This window comes from Onychostruthus taczanowskii, unplaced genomic scaffold, assembly GCF_017590055.1.
Source record: "Onychostruthus taczanowskii isolate IOZ18803 unplaced genomic scaffold, ASM1759005v1 scaffold33, whole genome shotgun sequence".
NCBI classification, from domain to species: Eukaryota; Metazoa; Chordata; class Aves; order Passeriformes; family Passeridae; genus Onychostruthus; species Onychostruthus taczanowskii.
This window is the reverse complement of record NW_024500683.1, coordinates 3320607-3343513: the sequence shown is the minus strand read 5'-3', so window position 1 is coordinate 3343513 and position 22907 is coordinate 3320607. Positions and strand designations below refer to the sequence as shown.

General features: G+C 37.3%; 1 protein-coding gene across 9 annotated transcripts in view; it reads left to right on the top strand.

The window, feature by feature from the left end:
- COL19A1 (collagen type XIX alpha 1 chain) overlaps nucleotides 1–22907 on the top strand; it is a 174686-nt gene that overhangs the window by 93492 nt on the left and 58287 nt on the right. For all 9 annotated transcript variants that reach the window (XM_041410665.1, XM_041410671.1, XM_041410670.1 and 6 more), the window contains one exon: nucleotides 11634–11681. In XM_041410665.1, the coding sequence (XP_041266599.1) occupies nucleotides 11634–11681 (48 nt within the window). The remainder of the gene's footprint in view (nucleotides 1–11633; nucleotides 11682–22907) is intronic.

Sequence of the window (22907 nt, the reverse complement as noted above, 5' to 3'; positions counted from 1 at the left end):
TTTGCTCATAAAAGTAATAAATCCCGTCTGAATTCTATGACTTCACATGGTTCTGCTCATGAGCTGAAATGTAAAGCCTTTATGTTCAGAACAGTCTATTTGGGCAAAAAACATTCAAAATTGTGCAAAAGAGTGTGGCAAAAATGAACAAGAAAAAAAAAAAGAGAAAAGCTTCCAAATTCCCAGGCTGTAGTTTCGCAACATGAATAGCTCTTCTCCCAGACTCAGTGTTATGAGCCACATCCATACTGTTCATATTATGCATGTAATCCTAAATAAACTTCAAAAGAACTGTCATTCATAATGTAAATGTTTATACATGGTCTTTTCCCTCCCTTAATTTCCAACATTGTAACAGCAGGATCTCCATTAAAGCTTACAAACATTGAAGGATATGACAGAGACCCATAAGATAAAAATAAATTTTACTCTTTAGGTGTCAAAATTAAGTTGCCATGTTTTAGACTACTTGTTTTTTGGATTATGAATTATAGTATGCTGTATCTCTATTTCCTGGGAAGAAGTTAGTGTTTTGTCCCAAGATCAGTGACTCTTTGCTGCAGTTCATATCTTACTGGAGGTAAACAGGTCCATTTATGTCCTTTAGTTCTTGAATATACAAACTCTATGTTGGAAGAGTTAATACATTATTAAAATATTATTAGTAATCTGCAATTTTACTGTAGTAGATGCGTTGGAGTATGTCTTGTTTTAGATAGACTCTTACAGGCCTTGAAGGGATCATAGGAATAGAAATCAGACATATCTGAAGATAAGACAGGTAAAGAACCTGAGGATATCTATTTTGTGTGTACTGTAAGACCATAGAACAGTCTTTTTGAGACATTTTTATGTAAATTATTGAAAAATTAGTACATCTGTTCTGATAGAAGTACCTGGATATGCTACATCTCTTTTTTTAATGTGTTCATTGTCTTAAGTTGCAGTTGTGGTCACTTAGCTTTCCTAAGAATCATACTCAGAGGTCAGTAGTATGATAGCAAGAATCAGATAATATGCTGAGTTGGAAGGGACCCACAAGTTGAAAGGGATTTTCAAGCCCCTACTCCCTGCCCTGCACACATCCATCCCAAAGAGTCATACCACACTCAATGCCTGAGAGCATTGTCCAAATGCTTCTTGAACTTTATCAGGCTGGTGCTGTCACCACTGCCCTGTGGAGCCTATTCCAGTGCTCAACCACCCTCTGGATGAAGAAACTTTTCCTGATACCCAAACTAAGCCTCCTCTGACACAACTTCAGGCCATTCCCTTGGATCCTGTCTCTGGTCACCACAGAGCAGAGATCAGTGCCTGCCTCTCCTCTTCCCCTCACAAGGAAGTTGTAACTGCAGTGAGGTCTCCCCTCAGTCTCCTCCAGGCTGAACAGACCCAGTGCCCTCAGCTGCTCTTCCCTGCAAGGCCCTTCTTTCTCCTTGTGGCCCTCATTTGGACACTCTCTAGGAACTTCATATCTTTCTTATATTATGGTGCCCAAAACTGCACAGAATATTCCAGGTGAGGCTGTCCCAGTGCAGGGCAGAGTGGGACAATCCCCTCCCTTGCCCAGCTGGCGATGCTGTGCCTGATGCCCCCCAGAAGAGTTTTGTCCCTCCTGGCTGCCAGGGCACACTGCTTTCAGATTGACTGAACTTATTCCTTCTGTACCTGAAGTGATCCAATTCATAAAATGGATGTCAAAGAATTGTATTTCTTTGATTAAAAACTGCTTTGCAAATATTTCAGTTCGTTGATTCTAGCACAAGAAGGTGTCTTTGTGTTGGTACATTTACTGATGGTTGCCTTTACACTTTTAAAAAGAAAATATTGAAATTTTAGGAAAGCAGACACAGTCTTCAGAGGGATGTTAGTAACTGATGTAGACAAGAGTGAGTGTGAATGGGTTTAGCAGTTTGAAGACAGATTACAGCAGAGTGGGAATACACAGCCCAGCAGGAAGGCTTTCTCTCTTGGCCACTGTAAATCGTTGTGTGTTTCTCTTGGCAAGAGCTAAAAGAAGATTAATTACATGAGTGATGGTGGCTAAAGGAAAATTCAGTTTTCAGAGAGGTTATATTTGTGTGAGTTCTGTGTGGCTGTGATTCTTACGATATATAATCATGAAAGGAAGATGTCATATCTTGCTGTGAATGAATAGTAGGTCAGATAATATCACTGTTCATATGTCACTTAATGGGAACTTACTATGTCAGAACCATTTATGTTGTTATAGCCAAAATATGATGTAAGTGTTTCAGTTATGAGTCCCGTTAAAGTTTTAAAGTGTTCCATTCATTTGGGATGAAGGCATAATGTCATAAATTTATCCCCTGGTTCTAGTAATTTTTATTTTTTCCTAATGTGAAAATTATTTATTTTTATCTAAAAGAGAAATGAATTATGCTGGGGGACAGGGAGGGAAGAGAAGTGAAAATTATGACACACTGTTAGAACTAAGTCCTAATATGACTTTTGGGCAGGGAGGAAGGGAATATTAAAAGGGACCAGGTTTTGCTTAAAGTAGACAACTGGGCCTGGGTCATCGACCTTCTGCCCCAGTGCCATTGCATACAGAGACAGGTGGTAAATGATGGCATCATGCAGAGCTCTACTGCCCTGTGCAGCTTTTCCACTCCTGTGTGTTTCTGTAGAAATCATACATCAGTGGAGTAAGCTGAATGAGGCCTATCATATATTCTTATTTCAGTATAAAGTAGACCATCAGTATTGTTGTTTGGGGTCAGAATGTTCTCCCCATACACAGACCTGTTCCATGCTTCTACTCTTAGCACAGGGAGTGTGAAAGTAGCAAAAAACTGAGACTGCTTCACTGCAGCAGCTGGTTGGTCCAGGGAGAGTTGCCTGTAGGTAATCGACAGAGGCAAGTATGTGACAGCATGCAGTAGAAACTCCTGGGGGCTTTGTTATTTTTTTTTTCTGTGCCACTGGCCCCTGCAAAAGTCTACAAGATGTCAGTGACTCTGTGCCTAAAAGTGTTTGTGCAACCCTGATGAGTAGGAAATCCCACACAGCTCAGAAGCATGAACGATATGGGAACATGACAAAATACAGAAGAGAATGAAAGGATTGGTACTTGGAGGGAAAAATATATTTTTAAGGGTTCAACTGACATATGTAGCCATTATAGTAGGGAATGAGGGAAACTTCAAGGCAGTATGTATGGCAGAATTCATAAATACGCAACAGTTGTAGCAACCTATTAGATAGATGAGCATATGCCAAACTGCAAAATAGGCAAAACAATGGCACTGCTTTTTAAGACGCAAAAATTATTTTATAAGTTTGAAATTGAAATTTCATAGCCCAGAAAGTGCATCTGAAAAATAAAGTAGAGCCCCGGATCTTCCTGTCTGATGTGAGTTAACAGAGAATTTCAGACTGTAATCCTAACAACATTAACATTTAACAAAACTTCTCACTTGTAGCAACAACAGATAATTCAGAAAGAGATGGGATTAGAATTCCATGTGTTTCTGTGCATTTATTTAAAGTAGACACATGTCTTGTTAATACAATTTCATCAATCATGCATGAAGAATTAGAGAAAAGAAACAGCATTGTAATGCAAAATGTGCTAATCTGTAAGAAGAAATATGTGATAAATTTTATAGGATTTCCATAGAACCCTACTGAAATTAGCAATTTCAATAGTTCTAAGTATATTCGTTTGACTCGGGCGTTATTCATGCAAATACATTTTATTGTAAATTTGACATACATATGTGTGTTTATTTGAGCCCTTTTATTTAGGATGTAAAGTTTTCCTATGTTTCTATGAGTCAGTTTACACTCCCCAAGTCCAGATATATGTATGGATTTTTCTTTTCATTTATGGTGGTAGTTTTATGGGTGTAGTCCAAAATCATGGTTGATTCTCAGCCTTTTTTTATGCTGTCTCTAATTTATCTGCTATGTTCTGAATTGCTCTGAAAGTAGTAGATGCCTCTTTTCCTTAGTACATTTCACATCTTATGAATAAATGCTGTGATTATATTTTGAACTTTTCTCCTTTATTATGTGCACTTTATGAAGCAATATGGGAGATGTTTAAGGCTTAAGTTCCCTGATAAATTGTACTGTAGCTGATGAACCTTCAGAGAGTAAAAAGGAAGGATTACACGGCTCTGTAGTGTGGTTTTGCCTAGATGTGGGATTTCAGAAGCTGGGGACTGTGTTCTGCAGGGTCACAGCTGGCTCCACAGCTTGCCTGCTCTGGTATCCCAGCTTAAGCCTATGCGTGCCGTGTCAGAAGAGTGACAGGTGAGGGAAGGTAGCACAGCCATCCCTTGTAAAATATATGATAACTATTCCTCTCGACATTCGATACCCTGCTTTTAGTTCCTGGGGAAAATGAGCGTCCGTCCGTACGTTCCTGAGAACCTATCCCTTTCAGGAGTTATAAAATAGTCACCCAGATGGCACCAAGTGTTTACTCAGAAGCCAAGGCTTAAGTCGGTCACAGACAGAAGTCCCCAGGAGTTGCTTACTAAACAGATATTTGGAATGTTGGCTCCTAGGTCTGGTTAAAGCGATCCGAAGGAAGCTGGTGCACAAGTGCCGTGTGGAGGCGGCTGTGGGAGGAAGCTGCAGATTCAGGTCTGGGCAAGCTCCACTGTAACTTTTGGCTCTCTCCTTTCTAAACAAACATCAGCTACAGATTGCACAGCTTTCTCCTCAGTTATTCATATGAAGCTAGAGAAATGGATACACACTCTCCAGTAGTAAGCAGCTCAAATATTACCTTCGCTTTCTTTCCATGTAATGACATGAAGGAAAGTAATCCTATTTAACTAAAGAAAGTATAGACTGCAAATTACATTTTCATTCTAAATCTCTTCTTTTCATGCATTTACTTTAAGGAAAATGTGAATTTTATCTGTCTGAGCTTTTTAAATTAGGTGTATTAATTTACTGAAAATACTAAACTTAGGTTTTTTTCATTAAATATAGTGATCACTTAACTTCCACAGTATAACTTACAAATGTCCTCTTCTTCAAAAAGCACTTTTTAATTAAGGTGCTATTAAAATTACCTCTTTGTTGAAATAGAAGATTATTTATTATTTACAGTGCGGTTTTTATCTTCTTTATGCAGTAATACTTATAGTGAAGGCACAAGTGAAGATTGAAGTCTTAACCTTACAGTAAATTTGTTTTTCAAAAATTCTTACTTTGATAAATTGCCATGAATGTGATTTCTATGTCCTTCATTAGAATAATGATTTGAAAATTGTCCCATATGCAGTAGACATCAATGTAATGAATAATTTTGATTTACTCCTCAGGATTTTAATTATCCTCTTTTTTTCTTAGCAAATAAACCTATGTTTATTAAAAGTACTCGGTTCATGAATGTAAACTTCAGTGAAATTACCCTTCCAATTTCCCTTTCAAATTATTGTCTTGGAAGGAAAGTACATTTCAAGGTTAGTTAACAGGGAGAGCTAAAGAAATGGCCAAACCCAAAGAATAACGACATCAGTGAGGAACATATTTTCTGTTTGCTCCAGTAATAAATGATCAAGAAAATATAGCTTATCTTGTTTGCTGGCAGACTGAAATACTTCTGCTAAATGCTGTCTCCTTTTCTGTAGAAGTAAATGGATTGAAAGCAGTTTAGAAAGAAAAGTGGAGTAACAGCAGAACAGTATGGCCACTGCAGTAACTTTAAGGGGCCGAGCAGGTGTACAAATCTTTCCACTTGCTGTCTCAAGGTGCTTCAGTAAGAATGTGACTGAGATCAGGTCATGTTTGGAAATGCTTAAGATAGAGCTAGTTTAATTTCCCTCATAAATAGTAATTCAACAGGAAATTAGTCATCTTTCTGTGATTTTCCTGTGCCGTTTTTCCCATTATAACAGATTTGTAACAGTGAGGCGTGCCTGCAAGCTCTGTGGGCTTCCGTGTGGGTGGTCATGGACAATCTTTTGGGCAAGAAGAAGAAACAATGGTAATTGTATTTTAAGGTCTCCCCCTTCCTCATCCTCCTGTTTGGGGTTCAAGATAGGACTGCATCACCATTGCAGCAAGTAAACTGCCTTGAAGATACCTGAGAAACCAAAACTTTGACCATCTTGACTGGAAGAAAGTTGTTTATATTTCAGTTCTTTTGCTTGCTGCGTGTGATTGTCTGGTTTTGCCTAACAGGAAGCCATTCATTTACTCTCAGTATGTGAAGACCAAAGAGGAAAATATTCTCAAAATAGGGTAGAAGGATCACAGTGACCTGCACAGTGGAACTTGTTCTCTACAAACACCTCCAGATTAAGTGGATGCCTTTAAGAGCTATTGAACTGCATCCTGTCTGGGATGCTGTGCCACTCTTACATCAGTGTAGCCACAGCAGTACCATCCACCCCACAAGCAGTATTTGGGTGGCTGGAGAGTGTTCTTCAAGTCAGTTGTGCTGCAGTTCTTCACTGTGACCACCCATTGTGTTAAGTCAGGAATCTGTGGTCACTTTTTACCTTACTCCTGGTTACTGTGATTCTGTGCTGCTCTACTTGTGGAGTTTACAGAGGGATCATTGAAAATTTGGTTCAACAATGTGACAGCTTTTCCTTATCCTGAACGAGGACTGTGTTTTAAAGAATTGCATAAATTGCTTTCAATGGGAACTGCCCACCAGTTTGCTTTATAAAACATTTCAGCAGTGATATTGTATGAGTGGAACTATACCTTTCTGTTTATCATCATAATGTTTTGAAATTGCTTGGCAAAATCATACCTGTTATAGCTGGGTCTTTTTTAAGTAGCAAGTTTTATCATTATAAAAGCTTGCATATTCAGGTGATTAAAAAATGACCTATTCTTACATTATCACAAGGCATTTCTGCATGCCTAATTGAGACTTTGTCTCTGTTTAACTAATCTCAAGAAATTACATACATTTTTCTCCCCATTTAATAGCATTTATACTGTAAAAGCTGAGGTCATGTGTTTGCTGGAATTCATAGTGAGGAAACACTGGGTGAAACACACAAACCAATCTATAAATGAAATAAATTTTGTGCCTTAATTAATTTTGTGCATTATTACTGCTAGTGTTTGTATTATATTTAATTTGTGTTGAAAAGGAAACATTCCAGCTCAGAATGTATTCCAGCAACACTACCTACAAGTACATACGGCAGCTGTCTCTCTTTCTGCTTCAAGAACTATCAACTATGTTTTGAAGCAACTTTCAGAATCCCAAAAATGTATGTGCTTGTCTAATATTTTGCCCTCTTGGCATTGACCATAATCTTCTGTGAGAAGTAACATGAATAACAGCTTTAAGTAACCTCAGTATTCCACTTCAGCTGGGGTTTTTTCTTTTATTTTTAAACATTATTTTTTCACCATGGGGTCACGATAAAAACTTCGCTTTTTTGGGAGTATGTTCTTAGGCACTTTCTCTGAGTTATTAAATTTATGAACAGCGCCTCCACCGTGTCTCTGCAGATGCTTGTTGTGATATATCAGGTATTTTAAAATGCTTTTGTACCTGCAGAGTCACATGACAGGATTTTAGCCCTTCTAAAGTGGCTTCTGATAGCTCCACACTCATACACTTCAAATTAACAGCTTTTGAAACTTAAAACAGCTTAACTGACTGAACTGTTCGCTGATTTTTCTGTAACTTCCTAAAATGTTTTTCTTCTACTATCTTAATTTTTGTTTTTAATCTCCTGATACTTTAACAAATATTAGTGTTATTTAGTACTGTTAAAGTACTAAAATGTTATATCCTACAGATATTTTCAATACAAAATCTTTTAAACGCTCACTTATTCTACTGCAGCATTTTTAAACCTGTTGTTTTTCCCTAGTTTCCCTCAACTAAGGCTTAGACTAAGTTTTGATGATATTTTGTTTGAATATCCGTCCACATGTTCTTCACAGTGTGGTTGCGTTTTCTATTCTATGTTCTAACCAGCATATTTTCCCTTGTCAATACTTCCCTTTATGGTTTACCTCTTATAAAGAGATTCACAACTTTCTGCCCATTTTCAAGATTTTGTATGACCCTCTTGTGCCTACCAATGCATCAGGCATCATCTCTCTTCATAGCTACCCTCACTCATTGTGGTAGATTTTCTAAGTTTCAGTTGCACTTAAGAACATCTCCATTTTACTGGCTTTTATTTTCCCCAAGCTACATGGTAATGTTTTAGAGATTTCCACTTCATGTTCCTCAAGCTCCTTCAGGTATGTTCCTCCAAGGGGCTTGCTTGGTCAATGGCAGGAGCAGGATTTATAGACTGTATATGTTATTTTAATCCACTGCTCCACAAAGCAGGTAGAAGGCTGCTGCCTTTCAGCCTCAAAGGTGGCCTGGCAGAGTCAGGAAAAGCCCGTGTGTGTTAGGACCTCAAAGGATGCATCATATTTTCCTGCCAGCCAGATGTCACACAAATAGGCTGGTTTTATACCTCACAGTGCCTTGTGCTGTTCCTAGACATTGTTCTGCTCATCACCATAGCCATGCTCTTGCCAGGTCAAAAGTATCAGTGACAGTGACACATAGTGAATGACTTCAATTGCCTTGCAATACCTGAAGTGTATAAGAAAGGTGGGGGCAGACTTTAGCTGAGCCTGTTGAGCTAGGACAAGGGATAGAACTGAAGGAGGTATTAAACTGAAGGAGGGTAAATTTAGATTAAATATGAGCATGAGGTTTTTTTTACAATGAGGGTGATGAAACACAGGAACAGGTTGCCCATAGAGTTGGTGGATGCTCCATCCCTGAAAACATTCAAGTCCAGGTTGGTTAGGAATCTGAGAAACCTGGTCTGGTTGAAGATGTCCCTGCTCCTTGCAGGAGGGTTGGACTAGATGGCCTTTAAAGGTCCCTTCCAATCCAAACCATTGTATGGTCCGATGACCTTTATTGCTTTGGCTGTTGTTTACCTGGGGAGTTTGTACTTGTAGGATAGATTGCCTTCTCACATAAATGTTTCTAACACAATCCACAGCATATCCCTTATACCATAGACTGGATGGATGATAGATAGATAGATATAGGTATGTATATTCAGTCTATATCCCTTCATCTGTGCTGGTGGGCTCCTCTGACCAGCTGTGCTATCCATGGCAGGAGGGAGTCAAATCTGATCTTTGATCTCCAAAGGAAGATCTCCAGAAATTAAATAGGAATGTGACCTAAATAGATACTTTGTCTGCCTTCCTACAAACATGTACTTCTATTCATTGCCGAGTTCTATAGGAGTTCAATGGTAGATCTTTTATTCATCCATTTAGATAGAATTCACTGTAGAAGGGGTTTTTTTCATTTCTCCTGCAGGTTTCTTCTGCAGTTATTTTTCCATGATCTCTTTCAGTGAGTATTGAGCAGAGATAGCATTGCTAAGCCATTACTTTGGCCAAGTTACTACAGTTTTAGAGCTGTGTTAGTTAACATGGCTTGTGTTGTCCTATCAGTTTTTAAACGGAAGATCCCACTGAGGTTGGTGTGAACTTTTACCTCAGTTTCAATATCAGGATGTGGCTCCTTGTACAGGGGAGTCCTCCCTGCCTAGTTACCAATTGTACACAGCTCTCCTCCCTTTCCTTGAAGATAAATCTCCTTATCTGGTTCCTTTTTCTTGACAATAATATTGTAGAGAGAAGAAAAAGAATAAAAGTACTCCTTGGATAAAAATGTTGGCTATTAATTATCACTATTGTGCAGTTACATTCTTGTGTAATTCTTGTCCCCTTGGAGCCTTATTGTACAGATATGTGAGGCTAAGCATTTCCTCCCCCATAAAATGGACATTACAGGTTTTCATCTCATTCCCCTGCATAAAGTTGTCACTAAAATGAAAAATTAACAAAACAAAATTCCACTGCTTCCTGAATTCCCAGAATTTCTTCGCAGAATTAGAATATTGCTAACAATTAGACAGAACACCGCAAGTTCCACACTACCTAGAGGAGAAAGTAAAGAAGCTTTACAGAGGTCACATTGACATGCTGCTTTATGGGTTTCTGTATGTATAAGCTACATAACTTGCACTGTAATTAACTTACCATTATATTATTTGTTGGACACAATCTTCTCATGCATATTTTAGTTTCATAAACTTATGGTGAAAGAAGGAAATGGTGTGCATCAGCTTTGTAAAAGATCCTACATCTTATCCTGTTTACATTATAAACTGAAATGATAGGAGAAATATCCTATAGTGGAATACTCTCTGAGATATAATTTTAGCTTCAGTGTTTGAAAGTGGAGAAGTGGTAGAAATGGAAAGGCTCTTGAAGTGACCACTTCTTTTTAAAACTGAAGTCAAACTACATTCTAATCAATTTAAAACTTTACTTGAAAATGTATGAGCTAGTAGCTTTGGAATGCCTATTTTCTCAAGTCTATACTGGGAATTGGAGATCATTAATGAACTTCTTAAATTCATTTCTAGAAATCTGGGTACTTTAAAAAATCATGATTGTCAGGGCCCCTCAGTTCACCTTTATTGGGTCAATAAATATGTGTAATTGATTCTGAGTAAGGCATTTGAATTTGACCAAAGACGTAACTCATGCTGAAGCAATACATGAGTCTGAGTAATTTTAAAGATTTCAAAATTCTAATATTTCAAATTCTTAAATAAACAAATGTAAGTTCTTTAACTGTGTGCCGTCTCTAAGAATATGCAATATAACATGCAAGGCTTTTTTTTTTTTAATTATACAATGCAGAACTGTTACATATTCTTTGCTGATTACATTGAAAATTATTTCACATTTCTTGTTGCTATAATGGAAATTGGATTGCTTCCTCAAAGTAATTTTTTAAATTGTGTTCCAAGGTGACTCATGAAGAAAAGGGGGAGTGGGGGGAATGACTGTTCTAAGTTGTTCTGAAATGTTATTTGAAGGCTTTATGACTATATTGTACATTAATCAGATATAAAATTAAAGCCCCAAAGCATCAGAACTGGTCTGTGATTTGGTCTCTGAATGCAAAAGGCAGATCCTTGCGCTGAGTTCAGAAGGAAAGCTCACGAGTCAAGGATATATTCAAAACACTCAAAGCTCCAGTGCCTGTTCAGGAGAGAGAGAGAAAGAGAAAGGAAAAAAAAAAAAAAAAAAAAAAAAGAGACACTAAAGTGTTTTGAAAAGCCAAGCCAGAACTGCGAAGGAAGCAGCACAGGGCTGGTTCTTAGGATCCAGTGAGCATAAGGCCTTCTGCTATATTTAGTTCCCTTTCCCTGCCTTCCCCTCCCCCTTCACTGCCTATATTTGAATTTGAGTTGTAGAGTAAGTTGTCTTTCATTTAAAATAACTCTTTTTTTGGTCAATTTTTTTATGGCATCCTAAATTTACAAGCTAAATCACTTTTCAATTAACATTGTAGTTAAATATAATTATGGTTAATTAGTGCCGAGTTACCTCTTCTTTTCCAAAGGATACAGCCTTTATATGATGGCATGTGATTAATAATTATTGTTTGTGCTTTTTCTTGCACCTTAATATAACATTGAAGGAATTGTTAGGAATAGGCAATTCTTATTATTAGAAATAAACGCCTTGTCTTGCCATCTGGATCTTTGGTCTTGTCTTCTATAGAGAAGTAGAGGACAAGAATAGCACTGAATGTTATAATTGCTTAATGTCTGTATTTTCAGGGTTTGCTGGAGGGTCCCCAAGGTCCACCTGGCAAAGAAGGTCAGAGGGTGAGTAAACTTGGTGAACAACTGGTGAGTGTGCTAACAGCTTGATGTGTGACTTCTGCCTAAGCACTAATAAAAAATGGTAAGGTAGCAGCTGAGTATGAAGCGTGCTGACAACAAACTGAGCCTTGACACTTGAGGTTTCTCTTCAGTTGAAGGAGAGTTAACAATTTCAACCATCTAAAGTGTTTTAATGACTGGCAGAACAGATGTATTGTATTGTGTTTTGTGCAGTATGTTTCTGCTCCAATTTTAACCGAAATTATAGTAAAACTTTTCAGTTTTCCTTTTTTGACAGGGGTGAACTATAGTTTGCAACATCTAAGATATATAAATATATGAATTTAGAGTCATTATCTAAAATATTAGCAGAAACCAGTAACACTGATCCAGTTCTTCTAATGCCATTATGCAAGTGTCAGTGCCCAACATACGTGTACAAAAGATATGATACAGTAAAGGGGACTGCAGGGCACTGGAGGGGGAGGTGCAGAATATGCCAAATACGTTAAATAAACCTTTGGTTATTTAGAATTCTAATATGATTAAGTAATGGACTGACTGGTTTCTCCATGCTCTGTTTTTACTTTCCCTGACTTATTGAATTTGATAATTCATTACAGCAGATAACAAATATTTATGATTGTGGTATCACAAGAATTAATTGACTATTGCAAATTTATAATCTAGTGTATTCCAAAAAGTTTGAGGAGATATTAAGACTCAAGCATTTCAGTATTTTTACAAATTAAGTGTATGCCCAGTTTGCAGTTTTGAAGTTGGGTCTCAATAATTCTTGGTTTATTTAGGCATCTACATATTCAATATCACAGTTAAAATATCTGAAGTAAAGAGATTAAGTGTTTCTCATCATTGATCTTAGTAACTACAGTGAGTTTTTAAAGGCTAATTGAATGATTCCAATAATAGTAATAAAACTAACAGAAGACTAGCTCTTGAACAAAATGAGTAATGACACATAGGCCCCAAAGCTATGTTTTATGTTGGTTGTTAAGTTTTAAAAATAGTACTAAATTCCATTTAAGCTGAAAGCGAAGACATGAAAGCTTAGTTTATTTATGTTTCTCACTAAGGTTTGAGAATCTGATCAGAAAAACTCAGTGTAGTAATGCAGAATTCAAAGTAGTGTGATGGAAATGTTATTAAAGCATATTTGCTAGCATATTAACATCCTTATTAAGAATTTTATAATTATTATTGCTATTACAGTTAGCAATTAAATATATAGGATACTGAGAAAAGATAGTTGTATCCTCTTTTAGCATATTTATGAGTTCTTCTGTGGAGTACTGAATCTGCAGAAAGACTGATTCTTCTCTAGGAGCAGTTATAAAGATTCTTGTGTTTAAAAACTTCACTCTTGGAACTTCTTAATTTTTTATGCAAAATTTCAGAGTTAACATACTTTATTATATTTAATGGTGGATAAATTGATTTGGAAATCTTTTTTTTTTTTTTCCCCACTTTGCAGTATGAATTAGTGGGTTGATACTTTCATCATGGACATTTTCCTACTCACACATAAAATCGAGCTGCTGTCACACTCCAGCCCCTATAAAAATGGGAGCACTGATGGTTTTGTAATCTCTCCGTGCACACAGCTGCCTTGAGCCAAACAATGGGAATAGAACAGCAGACTGTGGAGTCTCAGCATCTGTCTTTATCTTTCTACCAGTGAGATGGTCTCAACAATACTCCTGCTGGCCGCTCCTGCCCAAGCATTAACAACATTGTTGGCAGGCTTAATTCAACTCCCATGTGCTTTTGCATTTCCAATACATTTAATTACACAATAACATACCATTTGTAACAAGATCTCTGCTCTGTTTAATGACAAACAGGACAGTGCACATCTAATGGCTATTAAATGCTCCTTTTTATTCAATTATAGATGTCATGTTCCTCTGTTCTACTCTCAGCAGATCCTCCAAATCTTTCACATTATATGAAGTTATTGCTTTTCTCATGGGCTGTCCTTTGAAGATTAAAGCATATTATTGAGTGTGTAACTAGCTAATATTTTTTTCTCCAACATATTATTCAAAGCTAAAAGCAATATTGTGTCCATTATGAAGAATAGAACTGCAACATATTAGGGACAAAAAAGCCACTCCAGAAACACTTGAAAGTCAATTTGCATGCCACACTTTGAGAACATGAACTTTTATTTTAAGTTGCCATTCGTACAGTACTTGCTATATTCAAAATTTAATCCACCTGCATCTGGAGCATTTTTAAGTGTTCAACTCCTTTGAAAATTGGTCTTAGATTAGTAAGGAGTTGAGAGGACAATCATATAGTGTGTAACTTACAGACCTTGGAATACACATTGAAGCAAGGAGAATTAACAATGTTAATGGTGATATTGAAGAAACATATAGAAGGCTCAAGTTGGAGTTAGTGACAGGTAAATGGCAATAGAATTAGTAGAAAAGCAAGGAAAACAGTGCATTTTCATTTTCAGAGTGTTTTAAGTGAGGTTTTATTATATCAACCTAGATAAGAGTTTAATATTAGAACTACTAAGAAATACCAAAGGTGCCCTGTCCCAGAGTGGGCACCCATCTCCCCGCATTCACTAAAGAGGGAACTAGGAAAATTGTACCCTAGTGAGAGGAATAAGTCTGAATAGTAGTATTTCTTTCACCTCACAGGAATAATTGGCACCAAAAAATCACATCATAAAAATAGATATAATAATTATTATAGAAATAGAGTAAATGTTGCTAGTATTCTAATAAACATAACAATAATTGTAGTTTTTGAGTTCGAAGTTGTCAACCTTAAAATGCTTATTGACATCGAACTGACTTAAAAATGCAAATTTGCATCATTATTTTTAATTAGATTATGTTGGTGGTTTATTTATTTCAAGTGTAAAGGGGAGTCAATACATTTTTTCAAATAAGGTGATAGCTTTTTTCTGATAGATGCACTGTAGACAGAGTTACTGGTGTCATTTGAGCCCATGCATAATTACTAAAACACTGAATATGTCACTTTATGTGTCTTTGATATATTATACTGTATATGTAGTATAGTAATATAGTATATTACTACTGTATGGTCATACTGGGTTATCATCTTACTCACACATCAAAGAGCAGTTTAGGTTCTTACTTGTTTAGATGATGGTCAGCAATGGAAATTGATGACAGAAGTGTGTGAAATATCTTCCATCTTAGTTGGTCTTGCTGGATGCTTTCCAGATATCCTAAAGAATAAAAAGATTTGCAGAAAGCAGCACACTAGTGTGATATGTTTACAGGAACGTAGTGTGGAGAGATTATTCAGAAGGAGAGAGAAAACCTGAAAACTCTAGTTTTATGCAGCATTAAAGGACCCTGTATCAAGATGACCAGGTTCTACTTTTTGGCTTTATTTAACAGAAAATTGAAGATTTGCTACAAGATTTCAAGTAATTAAGTCATGGAGAACAATGAATGTGAGGATAAATAAAATTTTGATTAATAATCATATTACTTCTCTTATATTACTCTAGTAGCAAAATGCATAAATATTTATTTTTTTGAATAAACAAATGGATTAATACTTCAGCATTTATCAATTGGTTGTGTCTCTAAGAGTAGACTCATGAGTTCCCATTCTTTCCTCACTTATTGTGACATTTTTCCCTCTCCTCTCCGTTATCTCTTCCCGTTGGGGCTGGATTGTGCAGGAGAGCAACCTTCCTGAGCAATGGGTACAAATAATGATCTTCAGACTTACATATCTTGTTTCCTTTGCACAGCCCTAAAACAGGATGAACAGAGTTTTGAGATCAAGTGAAGGAATTTGTTTTCAATTTTTTGCATGGTTTACTACCATGCATCATCTACACAAAAGAAACTTCCTAGAATTTTCAGTAACTCTACAAAAAACCTTAAAATATATTCAATGATTCATCACATATTTTTCATCTTAATTAGACTGTTACTCTGAAGGCAAAAGTAATTGTCATGGCAGAAGCCATCATAACCTGGTTATATCACAACCTGGCCAAATTCAAAGAGCACACAGTGAACTTATTTCTGATTCTTCAATCAACCTGAGACTTATACAATATTCATTTAAAGGGCTATAATAGTGTCATCATTGAATTTTGTATGAGCATGTAGAGCCCTTGTGTTTCTCCTTTTGCCAAGATACCCACTGCCGCTCACCACTCACATTTGGTAGTCAGTTTTGTGTTTTCCTATGGGCTCAAGGAGTCCTCAAACATTTGCTCTTCTTAAAAAAGTCTGGTGTTTCCTCTTGTTCTACAAGTAGTGACTGTGCATAATATTTTTTAAGGTTTTTGATCCTTAATGAAGTGGCTTGCGTTAGACATGAGACCTTACTCAGCAGGAGTTTTGGGTTTTAGCTCTGGTCACTGAAAGAAATGGGCCAGTAGAAACAGCTACTCATTCCTGCATGAGAAATACTAGACTACTCTTGAGCAGGCCCTACATTCATACATAATTTTTCAGTGTCCATCATGTTGGCTTCAGGCATGTTACTGCTGCAGCAACTTGATACTATTACACAACTACTCAGAATGACATCAGGAGCTTGAGAAGGTAAGGGCACATTACTCAGAAAAGTCCCTGGTCCAGTATTACCAACCCACAAACAATACTAAGATTGGGTACTAACCTAGCACTGCATGGAATTTAAACCTCTGTGGAATACCACACCATCTTCCTGGATTCCTATGTTGTGCAGAACTATTACTTTTCTCAATCATCTTACACTTTCTAGGTAAGCTCATCTTTTGCAGAAATCCAGTTTCCACTTCAGAGAACATCAACAACAGACTCTGCAAATCTCCTTGAATTTTTTCTTCCAGTGTTTCTTGTCAATCACATATTTTAAAATATGCATTTTACTTTACACTGTGTGAATCTAATCTTCCATTAGCCTCCAGCAACTGGGGTTTTTTTATGTCTTCTTTATATTGAAAGGTGTTTAGAGTTTTTTTCTCTACAATCAAATCACCATTCCATTAATTTTTGAAAAAATTCCACTAGGGGCCTTTAGCTTCCATGCAAAGAATTTTCTGAAGTCTTCAAGTAATTTTGCCATGTTGATGTGTATTCTTAAAAGTTTCTACTACCTATAGTTTACAGGCTGCATGGAGCTTTCCAGACTCTGCCTCTACTATGTTAAATGTAATGAAGTTTATATTTCTAAAATAATATTCCAAATGTTTTGAAAAGTAATGCTTCATTTCAGTTGGATATCTTTGCAGCAGGGATTTTCCCTGAACTTGGTGCATTTTTCATAAATACTATTTTTTCTGCCAATTATTCAATTTAAAAAATATAATACTTCAGAGAATTCCAAATTTTTTTTTAATGTGGACGATCAAGGCAATTTTATTAGACAGCTATACTGTGAAATCTAGGCAGGGTGATTTTGCATTCTTACCTGGCCTCTAGAAGATCTGCCCAGCATGCAGCTGGAATACACAGCAATTTGTGCAGCACTTTCTGCTTCTTTACAATCCTCTTGATCCCTTCTTAAGTTCCTAGGCACTTTTTCTGGGATTTGAGCACTTTTGGGAAGTCTCTGAGGGCACTGAGGATGCCTGTTGCTTCCAGGTGAGGCTGAGGTAAGGGTGGCTCTGCAGCTTCTGCCAAGCTCTGTCAGCTGTCCTTGGGCACAGAGCCACAGCAGGGAGGTCAGCCCCTTCTGGCCTGTGCCAGGATGAGGACTCTGCAGGAGCAGCTTGTGCAGCCATGGCAGAGGCAGCCAGGAGATGCAGCAGGGGGCTCAGCAGTTCATGCAGGAGGGCACAGAGAGGCCAGCTAACCTTCTCTGTCCAGCACGCACGTACTGAGGGGTGGTGGTCACAAGGCACAGGACCCAAGCGCTACTGAAAGATCTCTGGCAGCTGTTTGCTGCCAGGCTTTCGTACCCAGATGGAGGACACAGCTCTCTAAGTCCATAGGGCCTCACACATTACGATCCTCTCTTGGTTATTTTGAATGGTCGTGGTGCCTGGGAGAGGCTCCTGAAGACTGGAAAAGAGCAAATGTCGCTTCTGTCTTCACAAAGGAAGGTGCAAGGAACTACAGGCCAATAGATTTCAAACCCTGGCAATGTGAAAGAGGAAATCTTCCTGAAAACCATTTCTGAACACGTGGAGGACAAGAAGGTGATTGGGGTAGTCTGCATGGATTTATGTAAGGAAAATTTTGCTTGAGCAAATACATTGCTTTCTACAATTATGTGACTAGCTGGGTGGAGGAGAGGTGAGCAGTGGATGCCAACCTCAGCTTTAGCAAAGCCTTTGGCATTATCTCCCATTTTCTTTGTAGACAAACTGACAAAGTACAGGTTAGATGGGTGGATGGTGAGGTGGATTCAAAACCATCTGAAAAACAAGGTCCAGAAATTTTTCATTAGGGGCACAATGTCTACTTGGAGACAAGTCATTAGTGGTGTACCCCACTAATGGGGCTGCTACTAGAGCCAGCACTGTCCAGTGTCCTCATTAACAGCCTGGACAATGGGGCAGAATGTAGCAGAGAACTGGAGCAGAAGAAATCACATGAAGTTCAACAAGAGCAAATGCAAATTCAGCATCTAGGGAGGAATAACTCCAGATATGAGCATACACTGGAAACAAAATGTCTGGAAAAAGGCTTTGTGTAGAAGAACTTCTTGGACAGTAAGCAGACCATGAGCCAGCAGCACGTCCTTGTGGCATAAAACAGGCCAACAATATCCTGGCCTGCATTTGAAAGAGCACTGCCTGCAGGTCAAGGGAGATATCCTTCCCCTTTGCTCAGCTCTGGCGAGACCACCTCAAGGAAGAAACAGACTTCCTCAGGGGCATCAGCGTGCAACTGGAGAAACTTCCATGGAAGGAGGGACTCAGAGCTGGGACTCTTCAGTGGGAATCTAATCAGTGTGTAAATATGTGATGTGAGTGAGTAAAGAAGAGGGAGACATTCTCCTCAGTAACAGCTGGTGACAGGACAGAAGGCAAGGGGTAAGAAATTTTTAAAAAAGAAAAAAAAACCAAAACCCAGAAAATTCTATTTCAACACAAGAAAGCACTTTCTTATTGTGAAGTTAATCAAATACTGTTGCAGGCTGCCCAGAGAGGTTGTGGAGTCCCCATCTATGGAGATATTCAACAGCTGAGTAGACACAGTCCTGGACAATTGATCCTGCTCGAGGACAGGGATTATACTAAGTGATCTCAAGACTTTCCTCCAACCCAGACAATTCAGTGGTTTTTATGTGACTAGCTCTAGCTTATTCTCAGCATAACTACCAACCATATCCTTGACTCTATGTTTCTTGGGATGTTGCAGGTGTTCTGAAGTAAATATTTTTGAAAGAACTTCCTTATTTCCAATAGTTGTGTTTATAATACCAAATACTTCACTTAAGAGGAAGTTATTTTAGCATTATCTTAGTAATAAATTAAATACCTCATAAAACTAAGAATCTCTTGTCGTATATAGTACTTCAACTTTGATTTCACTAAAATTACATGTTTGGAGGGACTCTGTGGAATTGCAATATTTTCCTTATGTTAATAATCAGCTTACTCTCTGAGATTACAAGTTTTTCTAATCAAGCATGAACAAAGTTAGTTGGACAGAGTGGAAAATCTTCATAAATAAATGGATGGAGAGCTGTTAGATTTTCTTAACATAATTATTTACAGTGGCATCAAAATTAATTTAAATTCAGATTGCATGTATCTGATTTTTAGAACTTAAATATCTCTTTGACATAATTTCTTTTCTAGTTCAGTGAGTAAATGTACTTAACCAATTATAAAACAAACCTTACAGAACAATGATAATGTCTGCATTGCAGGTCAGCCTCCTGGCATAATGCAATACATTTTCTTAACAGCTAAATCTCTGGAGGTTTGGAATCTCTATTAATCTTCTCAGTCCTTGACTTTGGTGTAAGTTTTTTTTTAAACAGGCAAAGCTCCAATTCTTCTTTAAGTTAGAGTTCTGTATGTTCCTTCACTCTGACATTTAACAGTCCAAAAATGCTTAATGTAAAACAGTTTTTCTCACAGAATGTCTCTACATTGAAGTACATATCCAGGAAATTAGGATACAGCTTAAAAATATTTATTTTTCCCACTTTGGCATTTAAAAATGAAATGAAGCAGTTGTAATTTAGAATGCTGAAAATAGATTGTCAGTTATAAAAATTCTTTTTTTTTTCCTTGTCAATTTCCACTGTAGAAATTAAAACCTAACTTTTAATGGAATGGCAGAAATGGTATAACTTTTAAGAGGCTCTTTTAGAATTTCAGACTCTCTTCCAAATACTCTGTTATTAATATTTCTTTTAATGTCTTTTAGGCAAAGGTATAGAAATATGAGAGAATAAGAAATTATATCTAATAATAATAATTAAGGTATAAACTAACTAAATATAGTTGAAAACTATTTTTTTGAGTGGTTTTGAAATGAAATTGAACTTTTATGGATACACTTGAAAAATTGTGATGGATTTTGTCTAGTGATTTGTTGGCAAAAGAGGTCATGGCATTTATGACATGACCTCTTCTTGGCATTGCTATGCCTGTTTAGGAACTTATTTTTGTTTGTTAAACTCGTTTCAATTTTATGTAGCCTGTCTAGGCATTCCCTGTAACCATTTTATTAATGTCACAATAAAGAAACCAGGGACTTTGTAAATCATTCCTAAAATGATTTTGGAAACCAAAGATTGAGTGCAGTAAGGCTTCTGCATGAGGAGCTCCCTACTGACTTTTCTCCCAAGGCCGGGGATTAGGCTCTGTGTGCTCTATTCTGTGAGCCTTGTTTCTGTGAAAGGTTTTAGTGGGGTATGATGAACAGACTTGCACTTGATTTCTGCAAACGTTTTAATTTTCATTTCTTGCCTTCTGGCTTTATTTCCTGTGATTTTTGTTCAGGTTTAACATCTAATACCAAGGTTAATTTGTAATATGCTGGTTACTATAATATGTCCTCAAGGCCAAAGTTAATAGGATTGAAGAAGAGATTGTACATTCAAATCCTGACACTGTATTACGGAAGTTAACAAGTTTTCATTGTCTGCAACATAGATTTTCAATTGAAAGGAGAGGCTATCCCAACTCTGGCTGTAATCTGTGATAGTGCAGGATCTGGATCTGGCACTTGGCTGCTTGGTAGCAACTTTGGGCATCTGGAGGAAGAGTTTTTTAACTGCCCAGAGCTCAATTCCTGTGGCTGTGTTCAGGTACTCAGGGTGCTGACAGGCATCTGTGGGTTGGGCGCTGTGAGACAGGGGTCTTTAACTTCCCACTCACCTCCTGTTTTGATTATATCTGTGCCTTTGTAAGTCTGGTTTTGAAGATTAACCAAGAGAATCATAGTGTAGCTTGGCAAAAAAATCACATAAACCTCATTAATTTTGCATAACAACTATGGTAGTTGAGACTTAAAGCCCAGATTTCTACTTTCCCTATAACTATTTCTTGTTTTGAAATGTGAGGATGTGTTTCAAGAACCACTAATTAGCACTTTCCCTTGAAAATTCACATGGGTTTATTCTAAGAACTTTTACCTTCATACTAAAGTGTAGAGTCTTTAAATTATTAACTCCATAAATCATGTCCGTGTTCCTACATAACTGCTTGATTTTATCCTTAAATAATCTGCAGTTTATTTTTAAACACTAGGATTAGAGATCTTACTCCTCTACAGTTAGAGAGATGTGGATAGATGGATATGGCATGATACAGAAGGGGGTTACAATCAGATTTTGAATTCTTGCATTGTGTGCTGGACCTGCAGCAGTGCCCAGAGGCAGCAGTCAGAACCAGAGCACAAATCCTATGGGAGGATGGCCAGAGCCTCTCTTCTGAACAGCTTTCCATCTCATGTCAGCCAAACTCATCAAGCCATCTCAATTCACAGAAGGGGTGAAGGAAGAGAGGAATAAAGAATGCAGCTGACCACATACTTCAGCTAGGCTCTCAGCTGGGTTTCCTGAAGCATATAATCTCTCATTTACTTTATTTTTAGTATTTTATCTTTTTTTGCCCCTAACCAAGCAGTTGTTATTTGAATGATTTGTCATTTGAATGATCTAGCTGAAGTCTGTCCTTTGGGAAAGAGGAAAGTAGCCTGCTGTACAAATTAGTTGGGGGCAGGAGTCAAGGGAACAGCATACAATAGCAGTAACATTTAGAAAACTTCTTATCACATTGATTGGCAGCAAAAATTTATGCAGCACAAAGGAAATAACCAGCAACTCTTTTGTTCTTCTTCAGGTATTCTAAGTAGCATTAGACAACTTGTTGACACCCTGTGTCATTTTTAAGTGAATGTAGGTGGTATTGCATTTTTTATTTAGTTAAAGGAACAATATGATGCTTAGGACATTTATTTATATTTTGAGTGGTTTTATAACCTCAATATTTGCTCCGTGATTTAAGCTCAGTGATTAAGGTAACAGGCCTCCTGTGTGGGCTGTCAGCCCCCTGCACAGCAGAGTGGCAGGAAATACAGCTCTCGTGGGGCTACCAAGACCCACAGCTGAGCAGGAGATGGGAACTGGGGCTCTCTGCTAAGCCCACTCTCTAAACCAGAGAGGGCACTTAGATGTTTTTCACTTCTTTCTTGCCAGAAGGATGACTCAAAACCAAAATGTAAATATTTAGTCATGGTCTGGCTCATGGTCTGCCCAAGGCAGCATCATAATGGGCTTGTCAAAAACATTATTCTAATTGTTTTAATTACCCTAAACAAAAACATAAACCCATTTTTTTCTACTTACACTCTTACTTGTGTGTATATATATACATATATATATATATATACATATATATATATATATAATATTTTTTTCTCCTGCTGATGCTGAGAAGTTATAGAGAAGCAGGAGTGCTGACAAGCAGGTGGAGTTTTGGGTATTCCTAACATTGGAGTCTCTGTATGTGAAAGACATAGCTGAAAGGTAGTGGCCTTTCATACATTTCTGTATTTAATTTAAAATACCAGACAGGTTACAAAGGTGCTTGGAGGCAAAAAAAAGGACTTTTATTACTCTATAAAAAGCTTATGCCTCATACTGATCTGTGTGGTTATTTTACATGCAGCATTGCATAATGGCTAATAATATAATGATGGGATAAAAAGTGAGGCAAATGTTTCCTCTGTGTTTCACTGGGTATGTGTTGTAGTAATTAATAAATGATGATGAAAAATAACTACCCCCATTTATTTTATT